Genomic DNA, 27203 nt, shown 5'->3' with positions numbered 1-27203 from the left:
GTCCCCCCCGACACTAAGGGGTAATTTTAGCATAGCCAATCAACCTAACCCACACATCTCTGGACTACGGGAGGAAACTGGAGCACAAGGAGGAAACCCACGCAGACACGGGGAGAAGGTGCAGACTCCGCATAGACAGTGACCCAAGGCCAATATCGAACCCAGGTGCCTGGCGCAGAGCTAACCACTGTGCCACTATGCTGCCCAAAGAGGAAGCATCTTAAAGGAGGGAGAGAGAAGTTTGAGAAACACAGGTTTGGGGAGGGAATTGCAATGTTTAGGTCTTTGGTAACTGAAAGCACCAATGGCAGAGCAATAAGAATTAAAACAAGGACACAAAAGAGAGCCGGACTGGAGTGCTAAGAGCTCAGGGTGTTGTAAAGCTGACAGAGTTAAGGAGGGGCGAAGTCTTTGAGGGATTTGAACATGAGGCTCAGAACTTCAATTGCTCAACAAGGAGCCAAAGCAGAATCGATGATCTTCGCCCATGTCCTTCTGGTGACTCCAAAAAATGGAAAGCATTAATGGGGCCATACCACAATCCTCCTGTGCGAATCAGCTGATCACAGGATACTTTCTAGAGTAAATACTGACCGTAGGTTGTTAAACAAAAGAAATTAGCAGCGGATGATATAACTACACTGGCCACATTTGACAGTAAGTAGCTATTAAGCTGCCAATCTATTTGTGTAATGCCTTGCTTGATGGGGTGTTGATGCGCGGCGTCTCAGTGTAACTCTGGCAAATGTTTCGTTTCACCACCTAAGTGCCACCTGCAGTCTTTCTTAACACTTGCTACTCTTTGACACCTGTCCCCATCCCCCCCCCCACCCCCTTGCCATAAAGCAGGTGAATATTAAACCTCATTTACTGTCACAGGCAAAAATTACAAAAAGGAATAAGTTGTGGGGGGGGGGGGGGGGGGGGGGGGGCAATGAACCAACCTTCTCAATTTGGACAATTGCCAAAACAGTGTGTGGCAGGTGCCCTGCTGACTCATGTTTTTAACACAAAACAAATTTGCTGTGTGGGTGGGGTGGGGCTGGTTTCTTTCTGCTGCGGAGAATTGTAACATGTTTCTTATTTCCTGTGATAATCTATTCCCACAGGTTGCTTCTGCCGGTAATGAAAATTCCAGAACACCAATTGCACAAAATGCATCATAGATTCTACTAGACCAGTGGGGTGATGGAGAGGGTGGGGGTGTAAGCCTGTATCTTAAATTTCTGTTACATGGCCTGTAACCTCATGGTTTGACACATCTCCTATATATCCTTTATACTACCATCATGGGCAGCACAGTGGTTAGCACTGCTGCCCCACAGCGCCAGCCTCGGGTGACTTGCACATTCTCCCCATGTCTGCGTAGGTTTCCTCCGGCTGCTCCCGTTTCCTCTCACATTCATCCCACAAGATGTGCAAGTTAGGTGGATCAGCCATGCTAAATTACCCCTTCATGTCCAAAGATGTGCGGGTTGGGGGGATTGGCAGGATAACATGTGTGGGGCTGGGGCTGAGGGTCAGAGATGGACCTGGATAAGGCGTTCTGCCACAGAGTCACTGCAGACTCGATGGGATGAGTGGTCTCTTTCTGTGCTGTAGGGACTCTATGATAAATCAGAAGACAATCCCAGTATAACAGAGAATGCGGGGGTGGGAGGGATGGGGGTGGTATATGGCAGGAGCAGCACCAGGCATATTTAAAAATGAGGCACCAACCTGATGAAGATATGCGTTACCACTTGCAGACAACAAGTGCAGCAACATGTGTAAATGGAGGTAAACTGTCCCACAATTAATGGATCAGATTGAAGCTTTGCAATCCTGTTACATCAAGTTGTGAATGGTGGTGGACAACTGAACAATTCACTGAAAGTGGAGATTTCACAGGTATCCCCATTCGCGATGATGGGGGAGCCCAACCTGTCAATACAAGGGACAAGACATTTGCAACCATCTCCAGCCAGAACTATGGAGTGAATGATCCATCTCAGTTTCCTCCACAGGTGCCCCAGTATCACAGATGCCAGTCTTCAACCAATTTGATTCACTCCACTAAATATCAAGAAATGGCTGAACATACTGGAAATTGCCAAGGTTATGAAGTCTGGAAGCATTCCAGCAATAGTACTCTCAGTTTGTGCTCCAGAACTTGCTGTGCCCTGCATCAAGCTGTTCCAGTACGGTTACTACACTGGCATCTACCCAGCACTGTGGAAAATTGCCCAAGTATGTCCTGTACTCAAAAAGCAGGACAAATCAAGACCGCTCCATCAGACTACTCTCAGCAAGTAACCATGATTAACACCACTCTCGTACAGCACTTACGCAGCCATAACCTGCTCACTGACACTCTCCTGCCAGGATCACCGAGCTCCTGAGCTCACTACATCCTTAGTCCAAACACGGGAGAAAGAGCTAAACTCAAAACGTGAGGTGAGAGTGCTGTCCTTGACAGTAAGACAGTATTTGACTGCGTGTGATATTAAGGAGTCCTTGAGAATAAAGGGGTGTGATGGAATATTCTCCAAGTGAGGCGGCACGCTGGCACAGTGGTCAGCACTGCTGCCTCACAGCGCCAGGGACCTGAGTTCGATTCTCAGCTTGGGTCAAAGTCACATTCTCCCCATTGTCTGCGTGTGGTTCCTCCAGCAGGGGTTGGGGCTTGGGTAAGATATGTTGTCAGAGAGTTGGTGCATGGGCCAAATGACCTCCTTCTGCACTATAGGGATTCTATGAAATCCCAAAGTCATACAGACTCTTGCAGGCTTCACAAGTTGATGAGAAATAATTAAAAGCAAGAGGTGGATCTTCAACCCCATGCCCTCAACCCTTCCACAACTCAACTTGTTACTACAAATGTCAGTCTAGGCAGGGAGCAGAGAAGCTAACGTTTCCATATTAAGACAGACACTTTCTGTGCCATACTTCATAAAACAAGAAACGAGGCCAGAGGGAGGAAGGAGGTCAGTAAAAGATCAAGCTCTTGAGTGTATGGATAATCACTAACTCCACAATGGACCCCTTGAACAGCGTTTGATCCTTTTAACCAGTGTGTGGGCCCCACCAGCTGTCCGTGGTTTCAAATGTGCCAACAGCCAGGATGACATCACGCTGATCCTGTCCCGAAATGCCCCTCGACCTTTGGCCCGTGTCAGGCCCAATCCCTCCGCTGACCCCAAACCCCCTCCCCGGTGTTGCTCAGTATTTCGGCCTCCGGGGAGCATCGGCTCTCGATTTCACAATAAAGATTTTTGTTACAGTTACAATTTTTTTAACTACATCACTGAAGCCATGTGTTTCAACAAAGTGGTCCATTCAGTGCCACAGGCTCCATGGCATCCTGAGTAGGGCCTCTCATTTTAGTCACGCCACAAAACTCTGCACACATCACAAGGGTACCCACAGACAACCCACAGAAAGAGAACACAATCACGTCACAGTGATCTGCAAGCAATGTAATTCCAGCAATAGCAACTACCTTTACACGGAAGATAACAGGGCTGAGAGGTTACATTTATCAGGAAAAGCTGATACACAAATCACTAAAGATAGCAACGCAGGTTAATAAGACCATAAAAAAAAAAGCACACCCAGCACTCAGGTTCATGGCTGGAGGAATAGAAAGATATAGGGACATTTTTTTTGAAACGGAGAAGTCAGGTTAACCTTGTATCAAACCTTGGTGAGACCACATTTATTGTAAAAAAAAAGGAGAGAGGCAGTGTAGAAGGCGCAAGAAATAATGATAGCAAAATTGAAAGAACATTACGATCCCTGCAAAAAAGATTGCTAAAGGGATCACCTAATGACAGCTTTTAAAATGATGAAGGGGCTCAATAGGATGAATGTAGATCTTGTAAAGTCTTCAATGGCATTTTCTCGCCCTCTTACTCTGGGAGAATTGCATTCCTCTACTGCCTCTCAGAAGCCCAATGCACGCCCCACCCGCCCCCGAGAGCTTTACAGCAACTGATGTACTTTTGAAGTATAGACACTGTGGTCCCATTCTGTCTTTTTGATGGAGTTAGGAGCGGGAACTGGAGTCACAGTTTTCACATCAAGCTCTCTAACCAGCCCAATGCCCTCCTGGAGAGCAAGGGTAAGTCTGGGACCTCACCCTCAAACTTGAGTGGGGGAGAAGTTATTTTGTGCACCATGGGTTTTGTTAGGATTTCCGCAGGCAAGATTCTAAGGTGCCACTTGAAGGTCAGGTGACCACATTGGCTATGTACAGTCTGTATTCTGTCGAAGGTTGCCCACGTGTTTCCAGGGGAGATTGACGCCTGGTTGTTGAAATGTGTGTCAAGAACATAAGAACTTAAGAAATAGGAGCAGGAGTAGGCCATCTAGCCCCTCGAGCCTGCCCCACCATTCAATAAGATCATGGCTGATCTGAAATGGCTCAGTTCCACTTTCCTGCTTTCTCCCCATAACACTTAATCCCCTTGCCTACCAAAAACCTATCTACCCATGTCTTAAATATATTTAGCGAGGTAGCCTCCACCACTTCAACGGGCAGAGAATTCCAGAGATTCACCACCCTTTGAGTGAAGAAGTTCCTCCTCAACTCTGTTCTAAACTGCCCCCCACTTATCTTGAGGCTGTGCCTTCTAGTCCTGCTATCCTTTCTGAGCAGGAAGAACCTCTCCACCTCTACCCTATCCATCCCTTTCATCATCTTATACATCTCAATAAGATTCCCCCCTCATCCTTCTAAACTCCAACGAGTACAAGCCCAGTCTATTCAGCCTCTCTTCATAGTTCAACCCCCTCAACTCTGGTATCAGCCTAGTGAACCTCCTCTGCACTCCCTCCAAGGCCAAAATATCCTTGCGCAAGCGCGGTGACCAAAACTGCGCACAGTACTCCAGCTGCGGCCTCACCAGTACCCTGTACAGTTGCAGCAAGACCTCCCTACTTTTATATTCAATCCCCCTCGCTATGAAGGCCAGCATCCCATTTGCCTTCCTGATCACCTGCTGCACCTGGAGGCTGGGTTTTTGCGACTCATGCACAAGGACCCCCAGGTCCCTCTGCACTGTAGCATGCTGCAGCTTTTCGCCCTTTAAATAGTAGTCCCTCCTACTATTATTGCTGCCAAAGTGGATAACCTCACACTTGCCAACATTGTATTCCATCTGCCAGGTCCTCGCCCACTCGCTCTGCCTATCTAGAGCCCTCTGCAGACTTTCTGCACCCTCCGCACAATTTGCTTTTCCACTTATCTTTGTGTCATCAGCAAATTTCGACACCCTACACTCAGCTCCCTCCTCCAGATCATCTATATAAATGGTAAACAGCACCGATCCCTGGGGCACTCCACTAGTCACCAACCGCCAATCCAAATAGCACCCATTAACACCTACTCTCTGCCTCCTATTTGACAGCCAATCCTCTATCCATGCTAACACCTTACCCCCAACTCCATGCCCCCTAACCTTCTGTAACAACCTTTTGTGTGGCACCTTATCAAACGCCTTCTGAAAATCGAGAAACACTACATCCACCGCACTAGACACATCCTCATAGAATTCCAATAAATTCGTCAGACACGACTTGCCCTTAACGAATCCGTGCTGCGTCTGCTCTATCAAACAATTCTTCTCAAGATGCCTCGCTATTTCTTCTTTGATGACGGATTCAAGCATTTTTCCTACAACAGACGTTAAACTAACCGGCCTATACTTCCCTGCCTTTTGCCTGCTACCCTTTTTAAACAGCGGCATAACATTAGCCGTTTTCCAATCTTCCAGCACTTCCCCGGAATCCAGCGAGGTTTGGAAAATAATCACTAAGGCATCCACTGTCACCTCTGCCATTTCCTTCAGAACCCTGGGATGCATTCCATCCGGTCCTGGGGACTTGTCTACCATCAGTCCCACTAGTCTGTCGAGCACTACCTCTCTAGTGACAGTGATCGCATTCAGGCCCTCAACTCCTACCATCCTTCTATCTTTAATACCTGGCAAACTATTCGCGTCCTCCTCCGTGAAGACCGAAGCAAAAAACTTATTTAAGGCCTCAGCCGTTTCCTCATCCCCCACCACTAAATCCCTCCTCTCATCCTCGAAGGGTCCAACATTCACCCTAGCCAGCCTCCTCCTCTTTATATATTTATAAAAACTCTTACTATCCTTCGTGATTTATGCCTAAGTTTTCCTCCAGGTTTCTGTGTTATAGAGTTAGAACAAAGAATAAAGAAAATTACAGCGCAGGAACAGGCTCTTTGGCCCTCCAACTGAATTAAAACCCCCAAACCTTCCAGGAATATATCCCTCTATTCCCATCCTATTCACACATTTGTCAAGACGCCCCTTAAAGATCACTATCATATCCGTTTCCACCGCCTCCCCTGGCAGCGAGTTCTAGGCACCCACACCCTCTGTGTAAAAAACTTGCGTTGTACATCTCCTCTATACCTTGCTCCCCACACAAGTGGAGATATTTGATTTGTATCAGGAGGGAGTTTCATAGAGTCACGTGGTGAATTAGAGAGGGTCTTGAAGTTCTTTTGGGGAAGTCCATCTTGCTGCTGATTCGAGTTATTTCTCTGTGTGGTGTTGTGTTCTGTCGAATGGAAGGGGTGGGGTGATACTTGAGAGGACTGGTAACTGCTGAACTGGAGTTGATCTCAGGAGTTCCACAGGTTATCCTCATCACCAAGGTGAAGCTGTGTATCAATGAGTTTGGTGTGACAACTTGGAGGCCCATATGGTGATCTTTAACTATCGAGAAGCCCAGAGCTATGGGCCACCCTGTCAAGCAGATTCTTAAACTCTTGAATTCATAACTAATGTCACTGAAACACTAACAGAACATCTCTGACATGTCGCTAACTAATGGAGTAACATTAAAATTGACACTGCAGCAATTTTGAACAATGCAGCAACCAGTTTGTACACTGCAAGGTATCACAAACAGCAATGAGATAATGGGCAGAATTTTACCAGCACCGTCCATTCAAGGGTCATACAGTCCCGCCTGAGGCCAACAAAGAATGCTGTACTCTGAGCCTCACTCACCCCCGGAATCTGTTCAGGCGTGCCAGTAAAATTCCGGCCAATGAGGGGGGCTTGTTTGAATTATGTTGGTTATAAATATATGCCAGGGCCCTTGGAATAACAGAGGCGACAGCCAGAGCACTAGACTGACATCTCATCCAAAGGACGGCACTTCCAACTGAGCAGCATTCCATCAGTAGCGCACTGGGGTAGCAGCCTGGATTACATGCTCAAATGGCTGGAATGGGACTTGAACTCAGAACCTTCTGACTCTTGGAAGTGCTTCCCACTGAGCCACAGCCGATACCCAAAGCAGCAACAAGGCCAGCTGAACTTCTGCTCATATTACAGGGCAAACCTGAAGTTTTGGAGGGTTACAGAGAGATCAAGCTGTGGCGTGACACTCTCTCTGTGAAGTGATCCCCTATTTCCTGCCCAAGTCTGACTGGTTAATTTCACATTCCTCAAGTCTGTCAAAGATGAAAATGACTCATCACAAGATACAAAATGAGTGATGTTACCATTTCCGCCCCATGCCTTCTCTCCACCACCACCCCCCCTGCCACCCCCCAGCCTCAATATTCCCTATTGCCCATCACACATGGCAGGAAGTCAGAATTGCCTTCAGGAGGTGTCTAGGGATTCAATCAAACACTTGAGGCACGATAAAGTTTTAAAGTTTATTTATTAGTCACAAGTAGTCTTACATTAACACTGCAATGAAGTTACAACAAAAATTTTCTAGTTGCTACACTCTGGTGCCTGTTTGAGTACACTGAGGGAAAATTTAGCATGGCCAATGCACCTAACCAGCATGTCTTTCGGACTGTGGGAGGAAACCAGAGCACCCGGAGGAAACCCAGGCAGGCATGGGGAGAACGTGCCGACTCCGCACAGACAGCGAGGCCCAAGCCAGGAATTGAACCTGGGTCGTTGGCACTTTGAGGCAGCCGTGCTAACCGTGTTATTTATCCATTTAGGTAATTTCTTATGGCCTTGGATATTGAGGCAAAGTGGCCCGTTCACTGGGAGGCAGATAAGTGGAGGAAATCCATTCTCTGGGACAGAAAGAGTTAACTCCCAGAGCTGTGGATTCAAATGAAAACCAAGACTTCCGTACAAAAAAAATGGAAAACATGTGATGGAACAGAAGCTAGTCTGTCAGCACGGGTTTCTAAACAGTCTACACTTTGAAGTTGATTAATAAAGAAAAATTGTGTTTTAAAAGAGTAATGTCATCATGCATTCAGTTTCATAAGCTTGATGCTCCTGCCTTGAACAGTAAATACTGGGGAACATTGCAGGGCTACCCCTAGGCACAACACTACACTGGGATATCCTATAATAATCTTCCAATCCAGTTAGAATGATAGCATTTCATATGTTTTGCTTTGGAGACAGCTGGATGAATCTCATGGTTGTTAAGGTAAGGAATGTCCATGTGAGAGAGCACAACTTCAGTCCCACCTCATCAACATTAAGAGACCCTGTTGGTGCAGCCAATGTAACAAAACTTTCCCTCATTTTGCCTAAAGAACACAAGAATTAAAGATGGAACTGGCTATTCGGCCTCTCGAGCCGGCGCCACTGTTTGACAAGATCAGTGCTGAGCCAATTGTGGCCTCATCTCCATTTTCCTACTCGCCCTCCCTTCAACCCCTTGTCTGTCAAAACATTAAGTTGGCCTCGAATAATTTCAATAGCTAGGCCTCCACTATTCTTTGGGTAGGTAATTCCACATATCAGTAACCCTTAGGAGAAAAAGATCTCCTCATTTCAGTCTCAAGTAGGAGACCCCTAATTTTGAGACTGTTCCCCCTAGTTCTCGATGCCCTTCCACCCCCCTCACAAGAAGAAACATCCTCAACATCCATCTTTTCAAGTCCCTCTGGAATCTTGGGTGTTTCAATCTGATCACCTTTCATTCTTCTAAACTCCAATGGATACAGGCCCAACCTTTCCTCGTAAGATAATGCCTTTGTCCCCGGAATCAGTCGAGTGAATCCTCTCTGAGCTCATTAAGTAAGGAGGGCAAAGCTGTGCACAGGACTCTGGATGCAGTCTAACTAAGGTACAACTGCAGCAAAAAACAAAAATTTGTAGACTCGCTCCTCACAACCCCACTACGAGCATTGTAAGCACTGGAAGCATAACATTATGAAGAGTTTTTAATAAATTTAAGCAAATGTACAAAACTGTGGCAATTGGATGTCAACGCAGAAAGAGATAAGCTCCATTTTGGACCTTAAAAGAATTGATCAAAATACTAAACGGTGAAAAGACCCGGGTGCATAAATCATTAAAATAGCATGAACAGGTCCAAAAATAATTAGAAAGGCTAATGGAGTGCTGACCTTTACATCTAGAATGCAAGGAGGTAGAAATTTTGCTACAGTTGTATAAAGCTCTGGTTAAATCACAACTGAAGTAATGTGAGCAGTTCTGGGTACACTTGAATAGGACACGTGAGTGTAGGACTCCAGGGATTTAATTATGAAGAGAGATTGGACGCACTATGGTGGCATTCCCTGAAATTTAGGATGATTTGATCACAGTTTTCAGAATAGTGAAGGGAACGTGTAAGGTGTTTAGAAAGATACATTGTCCTCTCGTGGGGAAGGGTCTAGGACAAGGGGCATATCACCAAAATTAAATACAGCTAGTCCTTTCCAGGGTGTCAGGAAACATTTCTACATGCAAAAGGTAGGAGTCCAAAACTCCATTCCATAAATAACACCAAATCAATTATCAATGGTAAATCTGAGATAGATGGATTTTGTTAACCTCAAGCAATGATGGGCAACTTAGGCTGGTGAGTTTGTTAACCTAGGGCAACGACGGACAACTTAGACTGGTGAGTGGGCTGCATGAATGGTCCTCTTTCATCTCAGTGAGACGCAAGATTGAAATCGGTCTTGTTCATTAACCATGACCCCATGAATAAGATTGAATATTTTTAATACATGCCGAATATTTCATAAGTTACAGAAAATATTTAATCATTCATATATTAATAGAACTATCAACTTCAAATGGTAAGTTCAGAAGAAATATTTACACTTCAATTGGACGCAGAGGGAGCAGACGGCTCTCAATGTTGTGTGCAATCAGCATGCACCTCACTTTATGCCCTTCCTTTTACATGTGTATCACTTCAGTCAAACCGGTAGGAGAAAATCTATGCTGACAGAAACAAATGGGATGTGGCCTGCATGCGGGCAACAGTCAACACAATGTCTCGTGGGCTGCACTCAGGACCCAGCTGGACCGTATGTGACCCCTGAGCCACAGGTTACCCACCACTGCCTCGGATATTAATGGGTATGAGGCAAATGTGGAGTATATATGCAGTTAGATTGCAAGTCAATCACAATTTAATAAAATGGTGGAACAAATTTGAGGGACTAAATGGACAACATCTTGAGGGCCCTGGAAACACCAGTGATGAGATTGAGCCCTTCCAACCAAAGGACAAAGAGTTATACCCCATCAGCGGGGATTGGATTGAAGTGCTAGATTGAAAGGTCAGTGCACTAATCCATCATCAGTCTCCAGTCTTTGCCATTTAAAATATTTCCCATTAGAGAAATAGAAAACAAACTTGATTATCCATTTTAAAAGTCTTCATAAAATCTTACAGCAAAGGAGGCCATTCAGCTCATTGTGCCAGTGCTGGTTCTCTTTGTAAGAGCTATGAAGTTAGTCCCACTTCTTCACTCTTTTCCTGTAGCCATGCAAAATTTCATTTCAAGTCTACCCTCAATTCCCCTTTGACAGTTCCTGAATTTGCTTCCACTACCCTTTTTTGATCATAACTTGGTGTTTTTTTTAAAGAAAATTAAATTCACTTCTCTACTCCTTTTGCCAATTATCTTAAATCGGTGTCCTCTGGTTACCAACCAGACACAAAATCCTCCTTTGTTTAACTCCACAGTGCACTAGTCACCGTCTGATGGGATACCCTTGGTTTATTATCTCTTCTGATGGCTAAAAGTCAAGAGGAATCTTGAGAAAGTAAATAGAAGGCAGCTTCTCTTGGTTGACAAAAGGGGATTGGATTGAGATCAGTTGCCAAATGAAAGAGGAATGGGGGAGAAAATTGGAAGCAAGTCTCACGCACACACAGGGCTAGCTGTCAGAATATGAAGTGTCAGCAGAACTGACTATTGAGGCAGAGAATAAAAATCATTTGAAAGAGAATTGGAAACGGATTTAAGAGCAAACAATCTACAAAAAAATGTGGGAAATAGAATACAGAAATAAGATTTGAGTGGGGAGCTGGAGTGGAAGAGCCAATGCCAAGATAGCCACAACTGATGGTGTGCACTATCTACAAGATGTACTGCAGCAATGCACCAAAGATTCTCAGACAGCACCTCCCAAACTCATGACTATTTCTATCTAGAAGGACAAGGGCAGCAGATACATGGGAACACCACCATCTGCATGTTTCCCTCCAAGCCACCCACCATCCTGGCTTACAAATATAAAAGTTCATAAGATACAGGAACAAAATTAGGCCATTCAGCCCACCAAGTCTGCTTTGCCATTTGCTGATATGCTCCTCATCCCCGTAACCCTTCTCCCCACAAACGTTCAACCCATTACCAATTAAAAATTGGTCTAACTCCTCCTGGTCTCACCCACACGTCCTCTATGTCTATCCTATCAAACAGTGGTGGTGGTGGCAGTATGGAATGCTTGGGAGGATGGTGGAGGCGGGATGCCTCACATCCTTTAAAAAGTACCTGGATGAGTACTTGGCATGTCATAACATTCAGAGCTTTGGGCTAAGCGCTGGCAAATGGGATCAGGTGGGAGTTCAGGTGTTTCAAATGTGTCAGCGCAGACTCAAGGACCTCTTCTGCACTGTATGATCCATTTCTTTATTCATTCGTGGGGCATGTGTGTCGCTGGCTGGCCAGCATTTATTGCCCATCCCTCGTTGCCTGAAGTTAGTTAAGAGTCAATCACATTGCTGTGGCTCTGTAATCACATGTAGTCCAGACAAGGTGAGGACGGCAGATTTCCTTCGCTAAAGGACATTAGCGAACCAGACAGGGTTTTCCCGACAATCGGCAATGGTTCCTTGGTCATCAGTAGATTCTCAATTCCAGATTTTTTTTAATTGAATTCAAATTTTATCATCTGCAGCAGCAGGATTCGAACCCAGGGCCCCAGAACATTAGATGAGTTTCTAAATTAATATTTTGATTTGATTTGATTTATTATCGTCACATGTACTAGCATTCAGTAATTACTATTCCAGCGATAATATCGCAAGGCCATCCAATGAAACACTTCAATTATCCCGAAACAGAATATGTCACAGTCCTCTCTCTTCCGGGAAAAGCCGGGATCTATTCAGACTTTCCTAGTGAGGATATCCTCTTTGCTCGGTATCAATCTCGTGAAAGGCTCAAGGTGAAGCCGCCATCCTCCATATCTGAGTGATACCAATGAGCAGTGTGCCATGCATCAATCAACTATTGAATGCTTTTGTTCAGAAGTCAAAGTTCAATTTGGAAAGCGCTCTCAGGATTTATCTGTCCTTATCCTCTTAGCACAAAATCACCTCTCAAGTGCAGAAGAATCAACCCCTTTCTACAGCCTGCCCTCGAACCTAATCGTTGCTGTGAATGCAGAGACTTACTGAGACGGGATAATGACTACCTGTCTCGCTAGATCAGTACTCCTGCACTTCCCTCTCAGCAGGGAACCCTCAGTATCACAGCTCTCCCCACCCTGTCTCTCAATGAATTTAGCTTTAGGAAATCCACCAGCTCTCCAAGTTTGGGCAGTCAGGTCAGCCCCGTAACTGAAAAAGACTCTTTTTTCTTGCTTATCTTTGCTGCAAAGTCTAGGGGAAAAGAAAAGAGACATGTTCCCTTGGATACTTTAATTGCTGTGATTTAATAATTCATTAGGCTTCTTGTCAGAATGCTGTTTTCCTACTTTCTGCCCTGGGTTATAATTGGTGATCCGGCTGTTTAAATTGGAACTATTCTGGCTAAAGATTGTTCTTTACAATTCACATCGAAACTACAAGCCAAGTCTCAAATTCCAGTCTGTAATGCGATGTCATAACCGTACTGTCTGCTCTCCATCACCCCTTCAGGTAGGCCAGTGTCCTGTATTTCTGGGAGAATGAGAACCATTCACTCTGGGTCCATCAACAGCCCAGGCCACGTGACACCAATAACCAAGACCCTAACAGGAATAGGCCATTTGGCCCCTCAAGTCTGTCCGCCATTCAATTAGATTCACCTTCATTTACCCGCCTTTGCTCCCTTGATGCCCAGGCCTAACAAAACAATCAAACCACCTTAATCTTGAAATTTCAATTCACCCAGAGCATTCACAGCTTATTAGAGGTGCAAATAGGTTTCCTCACTTGAACCCACTCCGCACTCCTCCCAACTTTTCTAATGTAGTAGAATGCAGGGTGGCTTCCATCTGGTACCTCAGCCAACTGGCCAATCCTCCTGTGTGAACCTTGACAATTGATTTCCTAGGCTCCAGCCTCTGGAATTCCCTTCCTGTGGACTTTCACCTATCAGGGCCCTTTAAAAATGGTGGACAGGTACTAATTCCAGGATTGCTGACGCCCATAGGCAGCACAGTGGTTAGCACTGCTGCTTCACCGTGCCAAGGACCGAGGTTTGATTCCGGGCTTGGGCCACTATCTGCGCGGAATCTTCCCATTCTCCCCGTGTCTGCACATTCTCCTCCGGGCGCTCCAGCTTCCTCCCACATTCTGAAAGACTTGCTGGTTAGGTGCATTGACCTGAACAGGTGCCGAACTGTGGCGACTAGGGGAATTTCACAGTAACTTCATTGCAGTGTTAATGTCAGCCTTACTTGTGATTAATAAATAAACTTTACACGCCAAGGTTTCTGAATTATTCAGAGTGCCTTTTAAAGTTGCAAGCTGGTTTAGGGCATGAACCTACATCCTGCTCTCACAACCTGGCTGGCTTCATTGTGTGGATTGGCACATCCCGGTCCTCCACAATGTTAACTCTGTAAGAAAGATCTGTTTTATTAGTGCTCCTGTTTTCATAGTTATTGCTGTCTTCCTGTTCTGTTGAGTCACTGTTATTGTTAAACTTCATTATTACTCAAAGATGATCCTTACTGGGAAAATTTTTAATCACCTCTACAAGCTGAAAAGCCCCCAAACCCCACACAAGCCCAGGACCCTCAATGGACGCCAGTAAAACAATTACATAGGAGAAAGCCTTATAAGACACTCAAATGACTCTCAAACACTGCCTCTCTGCATCTCTCTCCATTTTAAAGATTCATCTCAAAACTGACCTCTTTGGCCAAATTTATTTTGTCACCTGTCCTAATGTTCTCTGTCAAATATGGTTTGATAATTGCTACTCTCAAGAGCATTAGGATGTTTTACCAGGTTAGATCAAAGGTGCTCGAGAACATCAATTGATGGCATTCTGGGCATCTTCTATCGTTTCCCATGGTGAGTTCCAGCAGGATAACACCAGTCCAGGCGGAGAAGGTTTACAAGCAGGTCTAGGACATATCCTAGCCCAAACCCATGACCTCTACCATTATTCATTGTTGCTGGGTCAAATTCTTGGAACTCCTTCCCTAACAGCATGGTGGGTTTACCTACACCAAAGGGATTGCAGTGGTTCAAGGAAGCAGCTCACCACTGCCTTCTCAAGGGTAACTAGGGGTGGGCAATAAATGCTGGCTAGCAAATGATGCCCACATCCCATAAATTAGTATAAAAACAATGCAAGCAGTCATTGTACCTTGCACCTATAGGTGCCAATTGTCAGTACACGTTCCCATCATGGAGCCACACATTTCTAAATTGAGCATCAGGGAATGTGGATGTCCTCGCAGGACCCTCAGTATCCGAAACACCTTCGCCTTGCCTCATTGTTAGTTCCCAAATTACCACCCTGCTGTTCTGGCTAGTCCCCGAGATTCATCAACAATAAAACAAAATTCAGAGAAGAGTATATGGAGGAAGTCTTCTTTAAACGAGTACAATATTCTGATCAGACAACTTGTGCAGGTTTGCTCAACAAATCAAAAGCAAATATTAATACCCTGGAGGAGGAGATATGAATACGATTCTGAATGTCCAAGGCATGTAAGAGACTGAGGGTGGGGGAAGAAATATTGGTCCTTCTGATCTTGAAAGGGTTCAGGAGACACACAAGTTACCAAATGGCATGGCGAACACTAAACCTGGAACACGAATGATTCGACTGATAGTGAGTCAGTGGGAACTTGGCAAGGTGACCATTCTGTTGGTATTTTGGAACTGACACCTTCAATCATTGAAAGAAAGGACAAGTTCAACTTATCAGCCCCAAGTTTGCCCTAAGTCATCAGGAACTGCTTGTTTACAATCAACAATGGGACAGATCTTAAGATGGGTCACAGAGGCAAAATGCCTTTAAGATGCTTAATTGACACACCAATGCTGAGTCAATGGCTGGAATTCTCCAGTGCCATTGCAGTGAATTGGGATTTGGCTCAGTGCCAAATTCTCCATTCTCACTGGCAGCAGTGCTGGGGCACACGAGACCAGACAATGCCAGTCCATATGTTTGTTCTAGGTGCAGGAGGTTGGACTGATGAGACAATCTTTGTTAAATTCAATCACAAGCCAGTTGAAATTTAGGGGCTGCATGATGACACAGTGGTTATCAAGGCTGCTTCACAGCGCCAGGGACCCGGGTTCAATTCCAGCCTCGTGTCACTGACTGTGTGGAGTTTGCACATTCTCCCTGTGTCAGTGTGGGTTTCCCCCAGGTGCTCCAATTTCCTTCCATAGTCCAAAAATGTGCAGGTTAGGTTGGTTGCCCATGCTAAATTGACCCTAGTATTGGGTGATTAGCAGGGTAAATATGTGGGGTTACAGGAATAGGGCCTGGCTCAGACTGTGGTCGGTGCAGACTTGATGGGCCGAATGGCACCCCTCTGCACAGTAGGGATTCTATGAACTATAATAATTTTTTTTGAAAATAGGTTTATTTACAGCATACAGCATAACATATGCCTGCTTCTTTTCCATTGACCGCCGACCCCCCCCCACCACCCCCCTCTGCCAAGTGTCCCAGAAGTCTCTCTTTATATTCTTGATAGAACAAAAAACAAAGAAAGAGTGAGACACTCTGGTGAGACAACTGGAACAAAAACATATTGGGAAAGGTAACTTAACTGTCTAAACCAAAATATCATTACTGCAGGTGATGATGCACCCCAGCTCCCAAGATGCCTATCGGTCAAAGACATGTGCCAGTGGCCACCGCATGCTCCCTCTCCAAGGACACCCAGCCATAATGTAACTGTGGTACAAGAGTAGACAGTGGGGTCAGATGACCCCTCTCGACTGCCCGCTGTCTCAACCTGTTAATGGACAATTTAGCCTCCCAGAAGTAGGTTTACAAGGAGGTTCCCCTCTCTCCCCACCCTTTCCACATCGCATGCCTGTAGATTAGGAGCATAGGGCTGAAATGTAACCAGAGATCGAAGAGCAAACCCTTCAAGTCACTTAAAAGTGGCTGCAACCTCCAAATGGCACGTGACCTCAGAATCTGTAAACCATCTTAATAAATGGTTGCATGGCACTGCTGTGCGAGTCTGTCTTTATAAATGCTCCAAGCACTTAAATATTACCCTTCGCATGGGTATTTTAGCAATATCATTAACATATGGGTAATAGTCTTCCTCTATCCTTGTCAGCATACGGGTCTGCATAGGTGGCCTTGTCAGGAATCAGGAAAGTGCAATCAGTCCCAGACTATTTTTGCTTTTGTTTTATACCAAAGGAATTTAATAGCAAACATAAACACACTCCTACTGCCATTGTCCTTTAATCAAATTGCAATCATGTTGTTGAACAACTGCTCAATACCAGGCATTTAAAAAAATGAATACACTATCATTGTGACATTCACAGCTTGTTAACAGTACATGTAATTTTTTTTTATAATGCAGATAGCTGCAAGATGTAACAACAAAATCCTCTTCAGTTTTTTTGAGTATATTCACTGGCAAGGTCAGCATTTGTTACGCATTTCCAATTGCCCTTGAGAAGGTGGTTGGTGGTGAACCTTTTGCTAGCTCATTCCAACACCCACTGGTCCTCACATCAAGGTTTAATGCGAACAGTGCTCCCCTTTCTATCAGGTTTATTATCACGTGTGCCTTTACGGTCACCTCTTTTCCAGATTAGGAATCCCTAATATCTCCAGTTTTGCCTTGTGCCCAAGTAAACATGGACAGTTAATCTACTCCTCCTCTTCCTAGCTGCAAGGGCCCCATCACCTCCTCCAACAGTTTGAGTGAAGGGCAAATCGTGATTCTGAATTAACGAAATAAAATGTCCGTTTCCCAAAAACAAGCTGGCATCAGCAGCACTTCTCATTCCCAATTTCCCAAAGTTAATTGGTCATTTTAATCAATTTCTCAGCCAAATGCAACAGATCCGCCAACTGAGGGTGGCACAGTGGCCCAGTGGTTGGCACTGCTGCTTTACAGCTCCAGGGACCTGGGTTCAATTCCCAGCTTGGGTCACTGCCTGTGTGGAGTTTGCACATTCTCCTCGTGTCTGCGTGGGTTTCCTCCCACAGTCCAAAGATGTGTGGGTTAGGTTGATTGGCCATGCTAAAATTGCCCTTAGTTCCTGAGATGCATAGGTTAGAGGATTAGTAGGTAAATATGTAAGGATATGGGAGTAGGGCCTGGGTGGGATTGTGGTCAGTGCAGACTCGATGGATTGAATGGCTTCTTTCTTTACTGCAGGGATTCTATGAACCATTGGATTCTATTTATTAAAGTCTTCACTGGATAAATTAAGTCTTTAGGGTGAGCCAAGAGTGGAGTGCCAACAGGTTATTTGAACCCCATCCTCACCCAACATATGTAATGCAGCCTTTCCAACAAGGGTCCCTACACAACAAGTAAAGCAAGATTCTAAAGAGAATAATAGAATCCCTATAGTGGAGAAGTAGGCCAATTGGCCCATCGAGCCTGTACAAACACCAATCCCACCAGGCTCTATCCCACATATTTACCCTGCTAATCCCCCTGACATTAAGAGGCAATTTAGCATGGCCAATCAACCTAACCTGCACATCTTTGGACTGTGGGAGGAAACCGGAGCACCCAGAAGAAACCCAGGCAGCCACGGGGAGGAATTGCAAACTCCACAGTGTCACCCAAGGCTGGAATTGAACTAGGGTCCCTGGAGCTGTGAAGCAGTAGTGCCAACCACTGTGCCGCCCAATCATATCTGTCATATGGATTCGAATTTGTTTCCCTCTCCACAGCTGCTGCCATATCGGTGGAGATTTTCCAGCACTTTCTTTTTATTTCAGATTTCCAGCATCCACAGTATCTTGTGCCTGTTAAAGCAAGATTTAGTTTGGGGCTGTTCTCACAAAGGTCCCGGAATTATTTGACAGCAGTGAGGACAGAACCCCGAAGTTAACAACTACTGCTGGAAAGGGATGTGGGCCAACAGAATCAGGTTCAACGGCAGGCTAGACTCATCTCACAAACTAAACAGAGGCATCGCTGGCAAATAGGCTTCCAGAGGACCAACATCCAGCTGGAATTTATAAGTCACAGTTCAATGTCTTCAACTGCTTTTAAGCCAACAACAAAGCCGCAAGTACTGGCAACGGAGGGGCAATGTGGAAGAGAAGCAATCAAGGCAGGGGAAAGAGACATGTTCCCCTCATACCCAGAATGAATCCCTCAACATCATTTTCCTTTTCCTTGTTAGTGTCACAAGTAGGCTTACATTAACACTGCAGTGAAGTTACTGTGAAAATCCCCAAGTCGCCACACCCCAGCACCTGTTCGGGCACACTGAGGGAGAATTTAGCACGGCCAATGCTCCTAACCAGCGCGCCTTTTGGACTGAGAGGGGAAACCGGAGCACTCGGAGGAAACCCTCACAGGGAGAATGTGCAGACTCCACTCAGACAGTGACCCAAGCCCGGAATTGAACCCAGATCCCTGGCACTGTGAGGCAGCAGTGCTAACCGCAGTGCGGCTCGCTGAAAAGAGAAATGGGTGAGTGAAGGCAAAGAAATATGGGCCATTTGAAATTAGCTGTAAAACTGAGAGTTGGCTGTTCAGATAAATATTTAGAAAAGGGTGTTCGAATTATCATTTGTTCCGTTCATCTTATCTGTAGATAGAAACAGGGCAAGTTACAAGTCTCAAAAGCAGAGTCAAACCTATCAAGTCAAGCACCTGTACAAATACTCTAATTAGTTTTGAAATGAACCAGCATACACTGTCAGGCGTGTGATATGCACCATGTAAACAGTTACAACGGGTGACTTATTTACTGAAACACCATGTGCAAAACCGTGCTGTGTTCCCATTGCATTATTTTCAGGGAGATTTTATTACCCCCACAAAAAACATTCTTTTAAATTTATAAACCATGCTAATCACTAACTCCAATTAGCAGCGGCTGAAAGGGTTTGTGAGTTGTCGAGGGAGATATAGGAAGCACTTCTAAAAACTTCACTGTGTTACATACAGTGAGTGCACCAGACAAGCAAGGTTGTAGAGGAGTGACGTGTGTTTCCAGGAATGGGACTAAAGGGTAGGCCAGAGGAGTTCTTGTGTGAGCTTTTTGTAGAATCATGCAAAACAGAACAAGACCATTCAACCCATTGTGTCCATGTCAGCTCTTTTAAAGAGTTAACCAAATTTCCCCCTTCCGCTCTGCTTTCCCCTGCAATTTTGCATAAGTGCAAACATGCACCCATTTACATCTGTGTGGTCCGCATGTTCACTCGCATGGAGCAAGAGCAATACTTAAGAAGATGATCCTCGGAGTTACAAGGCAGAGCAGGGTGGCACAATGACACAGTGGTTGGCACAGCTGCCTCACAGTGCCAGGGACCGGTGTTCAATTCCTGCTTGGGTCACTGTGCAGACTCTGCACATTCTCCCCATGTCTGCATGGGTTTCCTCCAGGTGTTCTGGTTTCCTACCACAGTCTGAAAAGATCTGGTTAGCGGCATTGGCCATGCTAAATTTTCCCTCAGTGTACCTAAATAGGTGCCAGAGTGTGGCGACTAGGACAGTAACTTCATTGCAGTGTTAAAGTAAAGCCTGCTCGTGACACTAATAAATAAACTTAACCAAACTCAGATTCTGTGCACCCAGTCCTCAAATCATCTGACAACAAATGTGCCCCTCTCCCCTCCTCTATTACACATCACAACGTCCCTTTCTCCCCAGTGCTCCCCAACAATCTGCTCCTCAGCTTCAGATCAGGCTAACACCATAGGCTGCAGTATATCCAAGCTCTCCTAGGGAGAGATTGTCAAGAGGGGTTGAAGAGAAGATGAACTCAGGATGGCTAAGATAATACAAAAAAAAGACGTGTTGGTTAGGTACATTGAGGGAGAAGGTAGCATGGCTAATGTACCTGAGCAGGGACGGGAGTATAGCACCTAGGGGATTTTCACATTAACTTAATTGCAGTGTTAATGTAAGCCTACTTGTGACATGAATAAATAAGGCGGAGTTAATTTGCACAGCAGAGATTGTTTTCTCCCACGTATATTTTGTGAAGTTAAATCTCCCCATACCATCAATGTTGCGGTACACTACAGAACGATTTCTCTAACCAAAGTTCTCAATAGAAGCAGAGAACTCCTCCCAACCGCTGCCAGAAAAGCCAATCTCAGAGGCGAGGATCACGCATCCTCTTCTCACAGTCCTGTTTTATGAGCCTCTATTTAATATGTAAATCAAATAATAGAAATCTCCAGACATTAATCACCACACTAAAAAGAGATGCTGTCACTGAAATCTCAAAACACAATTAATCCCTGCCACCCGAGAGCCATTAAAATTAGCTCAAAATTAAATATTTGTTACTTGACTTTAGAAACAGAATCGAGATATCACTCAGTAATCAAAGAGGGAATAACACAGAGGGATTAATTTACCATTGTGTCCCAATTATTGAGCATATAAATCTTTTGGAATAACATCCCTTCTTTGCAATCAAGTCAACTATGGTTCTGGCCTCCCGAAGATTAATCCAATTCTCCACATTAAAACCGCATATTAAGCTTGCTTTCTGGGAGTCTCAGCGCCGGCACTGAGCAGACTTCTGCATTAACGGTGGCACGAAGGGCAGGGTGGGCTCTCGAATCAGGAGAGGGAGGGTGTGGTGGCTCAACTCTCAGAAAAATCAGAGGCAGCATCGACCTCCTGAATCATCAGTTGTTAACTCCCAATCACACATGCTGCTCTGAGAATCTACATTATCAAATTAAACCACTTTTGGTGACTATTAATTTCAGCACTTTCAATCAATCAATCTTGATTAAAATTGTTCTGAAAAAAAACACTACTCTCGTTAAACAAACATCCCCACCCCCCTCCATACTGGATCCAAACTGAGTGATTTCTGTGTTCTGCTGATCTCTCAGAAAAAGGGCAGTGTGATTTACTTTGTGACTGGCTACTGCTGAATGGTCGCATCCAAACGAAGTGGTACAAATTTAACTTCTATCGATATGGTGCCTTTAGTGTGATGAAATATCCCGAGGAGGAATTATTAGCTCTCTAGTGACTGTCGCAGATCAGCACGGGATATCTTCATTGTGAGGCAGTTCTGCAGAGTGGCACAGGGTGCCAGTTGACAAGGTGAATGCAGGCATCATCACCCACATGTGGGACAAAGGAGCAATCCCACTTCTGCCAATGTCAAGCCTCACTGCGGCAGGGCGAGGGGGCGGTATGGGACTTGTCTAATCCTTAGTCGTCAACGACAGATAAGCTGTTTGAGTGAGGCAAGGAGCAAAAGTCCTCTTTTTCCAAACCATATGAAAGATTGTGTGAGAAAAATACAATACAAAAAATACACTAACTGTGATCTGTTCACAGTTGTATCTGGTTACAGGTCATGCTAACAGCTACAGGTTGTCTTAGTACGGCACTGCTTTGGGGTCTCAGTTTTCCGCACTCAATTGTGAGAAATGTCATTTTCCATTCTCAATCCCAAAGTCTCACCTCAACGGTTTTTTTACACGTACAGCTATCTGCAAATATAACAGGGTCATGCATTAACTGAACTGCAGAACGAAAGCAAGGAACGTCACAAAAATATGGTGGAGATGTTGTTTCTTCTTCAAGATCTGCACAGGACCATCAGTCTTAAGTGCCTCTTCCACATTCTGTACCAATAGATATTCAGCTTGGGGGCGGGAAGGGAAACTAATTTGTTGTCTTTGGAGTACTGGTAACCTGCTCACAAATCTATATCGATAAAGATATCACTGTACATAGCATATGCATACTGCATACTAAATATTTCTGTAGAGTGGAGTCAGGATAGGGAACCAGGGCTTGGAGAGGCAGCAGTAAGACTCCTGGGGATTCGGTAGTTCGATGTTCCTGACTCAATACCTGTCTAACAGCCTGCCTTTTGGCTTAGGTCAAGCATAGTTTTGGCATCCTGCACTTGATTGAAGTCATGAGTTTCCACTGAAGCAATTTTTTAAAGCGACATCTAGGCCTTTCGGCTAAGATGCAAATAAGATCGAGCCTTGGAGAAGGTGCAATGCCTGCTCCAATCAGCTTGGACCTTGTAGATCAAGCCCAAGACAGGAAGTGGGAAGCCTGTCTTGTCAGCTTGGATCTGGAATGTCTCACTTGCTGAATTGGATATAAAAAACACCTGTCCAACAGCAAGCTCCAGTGACAACAACGAAAGGTGAACACGCCAACCAAACTTGCTGTTCGCTTCAGCTACTCTCACCCAAGTAAGCAAGCTGTAGTGCCAACGTGGACCAAAGGCAAGCTGGCACACTCAAGCAAACCCATTAAGGAAGTGTCCATCCAGTTGGACTGCTCTCATTTCGTTAGTTCCAAAGACACATTCCCAAGAATTTGATTCATGGGTACTTAATTTTAAACAAATCCGCCAATGATAAGTTGACACTTGAACCCCCTCAGTCATTAACCACCCCCAAAGAAAGTAACGACAAAAGTGCACAAACCCAACAGTCTGAATGTTGTCTCAATAATGCCCCTTTCCTTTACAGCAGTGAGTGAAATCCCTTTGCCCTCCACCAAGGTTAAAGTAAATTCTACACAATTGTTGGTCCCATTGTGGTTAGACAAGGTAAAATAACCTGGTGGTACATCCACACAAACACTCAGTACTCAATGCACTTTTAACAAGACTTCCCACAGCAAAGGGCCGTCCAATAAGCCCACCCTCCCCAGCCAGCAAAACCAGCTCCTCCTACCTTCTTAAGTTTGCCGCTCTTAGTCCCCACAAACACCAGGGAATGGTCGTTGTAGACGTATGAAATCACTGAACTCATTCGGTCTCGGTCCTCGGAGAACAGGGGGATGCCTTGCATGAGAGTGGAGCCACCTAACGGAGCGTTAATGTCCAGCCCGCAGAAACTGTCATCAATTGGAACAGGCTGCAAGGGAGAGAGACAGGCAATGGTTAATTCAGCCACAATCATTGGCGTTCATGGGCACTTAGCGCTAGCCGCGAAAAAAGGGACTGGGCGGTGATTTGACCCCGATTCATGCAGACCAGTGCCCCGAGTAAACTCAGCGTCCAACCAAACCGGATTCAATCAAAAAAATAATAATTCTAGCTGAAGCATGATTTTTGGTTTTTTGTCCCGTTGGGTAATGAGCATTCAGGGTGGGATTCTATCCCTTGAGTCTACTACCATTTGATATGGAGAAGGCAGAATGGTTTTTGGCTGCACCAAAACTGAATTAGGGCGCCATGGTGGCACAGTGGTTAGCATTGCTACCTCACAGCGCCAGTGGACCAGTGTTCAATTCCCAGCGCGGGTCACTGCCTGTGCCGAGTCTGCGCATTCTCCCCATGTTTGCACGGGTTTCCTCTGGGTGCTCCAGTTTCCTCCCACAGTCCTAAAGGTGTGCTGGTTAGGTGCATTGGCCATGCTAAATTCTCCCTCAGTATGTCCTAGCGTGGTGACTGGGGGATTCTCACTGTAACTTCATTGCAGTATTAATAAGCGTACTTGTGACAATAAAAGTTAAATTAAGACTTGGACATTTTCCCCCCAAACATACTTAAACACCTGTCCCCACCCCCCAAAAATTCAGATTTAATGCACTCCATGGTGCAGCATCTAGAGCCTAAATCTGTTTCACATCACAGCTTGATCAGAACATCTGTTGCAATTACCCTAGATTTTTATTTTAAGATGTAATGCTTGAGAGATAGGTACAGGAAGAACTCCCCTGATCTTCTCCAGCTTAGTGTCATGGGATCAATAGGTTCACAATGGGGGCTCATAGAACCATAGAATTATGGAATCCCTACAATGCAGAAGGAGGCCATCTGTCCATTGAGCCTGTACTGACAGTAATCCCACCCAAGCACTATCCCTGTAACCCCATGCATTTACCCTGCTAATCCCCCCGAAACCAAGGGGCAATTTAGCCTGGCCAATCAATTCTACATTCATTTGGAGTGTGAAAAGAAACCAGAGCACCCAGAGGGAACCCACGCAGACAGGGGGAGAACGTGTAAACTCCAGACAATCATCCAAGGCTAGAATTGAAACTGGGTTCCTGGTGCTGTGAGGCAGCAGTGCTAACCACTTTACCACCATGCTGCCCATAAATGCATTACTGTGGATTTTTATAATAGGACAGTACATCAGGAAGAACTCCCCAGATCTTCTCCAGCATAGTGTAATGGGATCAGTAGCTTCACCAGAGTGCATATGGGGGCTCAATGTAATATTTTATCTGGAAGACTGCACCTCAAACAGTGCAACACTCCCCCAGTACCATACTGAGTGTCAACTTTCCAAACATACTTTTCAAAGAGTGGCCAAATTGTATTGCTTCCAAAGCTAAAGCACTGAAGGTTATAAATAGAGTTATTGGCTCATAGTGTTATTTGAAGCTGTGTGCATTTGGGAGAAGGGCCTTCTATTTCAGCTTACAATACTAATCAATAATTCTAAATAGGCTTATTGGTTTCAGTGAGCTCGAGGTGTGACATCGCCAATATGGAACAAGAGGATCTCTCAAAAAATGTATCCATTTCAAGTATTGAATGACGAGAGTGGAGGGGGAGGAAAGAATACTTGGCATCAGTTTAGAGATTAACCCTCCACTAGCAGTGGTTCAGTGGTGGAATCAAGTTGCACTCCAGGGATAGAAGCATAAAAGAAATCTCAGTCAACAAACTGGCACGGTGAGGATGGAACACTGTCGGAGGTTCTGTTTACCCGATGCCTATGTGCCCCCCAATCCCCTCACACGAGCTTAAATTGTCATGAAGAAGATCAGGCACGTTCTAGCCAATATCTTTTATCCCTCAACCAACATCAAAAAAATAATGGGGCAAATTTTCCCATTCCGACCACCACGGGAATCACAATGGGCGAAAGGCAGACCATGATTTTGAGCAGAAATTTTCAGTTTCAGGGCACACGTGGCTGGAAAATCCTGCCCAATTTGTTCATTATCACAGTGCTTTGTGTAGAATCTTGCCATTGGAAAATTGGCTGCCACCTTTCCTTCAATGCAACAGTGAATGCATTTCAAAAGTACTGCAGAGGCTGGAAATCTGAAATAAAGACAGAAAATGCTGGACAGACCAATCAAGTCTGCCAGCATCTGTTGAGAGAGGAATAAAGTTTAAATTTATTTATTAATGTCACAAGTAGGCTTACATTAATAATGAAGTTATCGTGAAAATCCCCTGGTCGCCACACTCCGGCGTCTGTTCAGGGCACACTGAGGGAGAATTTAGCATGGCCAATGCACCTAACCAGCACGTCTTTCAAACTGTGGGAGGGAACCGGAGCACCTGGAGGAAACCCATGCAGACACGGGGAGAATGAGCAAACTCCCCACAGACAGTGGCCCGAAGCCAGGAATCGAACCTGGGTCCCTGGTGCTGAGAGTCAACAGTGCTGACCACTGTACTGATGTTTCATACTGACATCCAATATACAGAAAGGTCAGAGGTATTCAAAGCATTGACTGCACTTCTCTCTCCGCAGAAGCTGCCAGACCTGCTGAGTTTGTCCAGCATGTTTTGTTTTTATTTCAAAGGTACCTTCTTTTATTTGTTCATGGGATGTGGGCATCACTGGCTGGGCCAGACTTTATTGCCCATTGCTAACTGCCCTTAAAGGGGCTGTTAAGAGTCAACCACATTGTTGTGGGTTTGGAGTCACATATAGACCAGACCAGGTAAGGACAGCAGATTTCCCTCTCTAAAGGACAATAATGAACCAGATGGGATTTGCAACAATTGACAATGGTTTCATAGTCATCATTACACTTATAAATCCAAATTTTTTAAATTGAATTCACATTCCATTTTGTGCCATGGTGGGATTTGAATACGGGTCCCCAGAGCATTACCCTGGGTCTCTGGATTACTAGTCCGACGACAATACCACCACATCACCACCTCCCCTATCATTGATTCAAGAAGTGCTTTGCAATATCTAGAACATAGAACATAGAACATAGAACATTACAGCGCAGAACAGGCCATTCGGCCCACGATGTTGCGCCGACCAGTTAAAAAAAACAACAACAATGACCCACTAACCTAAACCAATCCCTTTTCGTCCATAAACCTATCTACAGACCTCTTAAACGCCCCCAGACTAGGCGCATTTACAACTGCAGCAGGCAGGGCATTCCAATCCCTCACCACCCTCTGGGTAAAGAACCTACCCCTGACATCTGTCCTATAACTACCCCCCTTAGTTTAAAGCCATGCCCCCTCGTGCTAGATTTTTCCATCAGAGGAAAAAGGCTATCACTATCCACCCTATCTAAACCTCTAATCATCTTATATGTTTCAATCAGATCCCCTCTTAGCCGCCTTCTTTCCAGCGAAAACAACCCCAAATCCCTCAGCCTCTCCTCATAGGATCTCCCCTCCATACCAGGCAACATCCTGGTAAACCTCCTCTGCACCCTCTCCAAAGCCTCCACATCCTTCCTGTAATGTGGGGACCAGAACTGCACACAATACTCCAAGTGCGGCCGCACCAGATTTGTGTACAGTTGCAACATAACGCTACGACTCCTAAATTCAATCCCCCTACCAATAAGCGCCAAGACACTGTATGCCTTCTTAACAACCTTATCTACTTGATTCCCAACTTTCAGGGATCTATGTACACA

General features: G+C 45.2%; 1 protein-coding gene across 4 annotated transcripts in view; it reads right to left on the bottom strand.

The window, feature by feature from the left end:
- plxna4 (plexin A4) overlaps positions 1-27203 on the bottom strand; it is a 641164-nt gene that overhangs the window by 591475 nt on the left and 22486 nt on the right. For all 4 annotated transcript variants that reach the window (XM_080207652.1, XM_080207655.1, XM_080207653.1 and 1 more), the window contains exon 3: positions 23291-23473. In XM_080207652.1, the coding sequence (XP_080063778.1) occupies positions 23291-23473 (183 nt within the window). The remainder of the gene's footprint in view (positions 1-23290; positions 23474-27203) is intronic.

Source organism: Carcharhinus amblyrhynchos, chromosome 19, assembly GCF_965287045.1.
Source record: "Carcharhinus amblyrhynchos chromosome 19, sCarAmb.v2.hapA, whole genome shotgun sequence".
NCBI classification, from domain to species: Eukaryota; Metazoa; Chordata; class Chondrichthyes; order Carcharhiniformes; family Carcharhinidae; genus Carcharhinus; species Carcharhinus amblyrhynchos.
The sequence above is the reverse complement of the archived record's forward strand: the minus strand, read 5'-3'. Positions and strand labels throughout refer to the sequence as shown.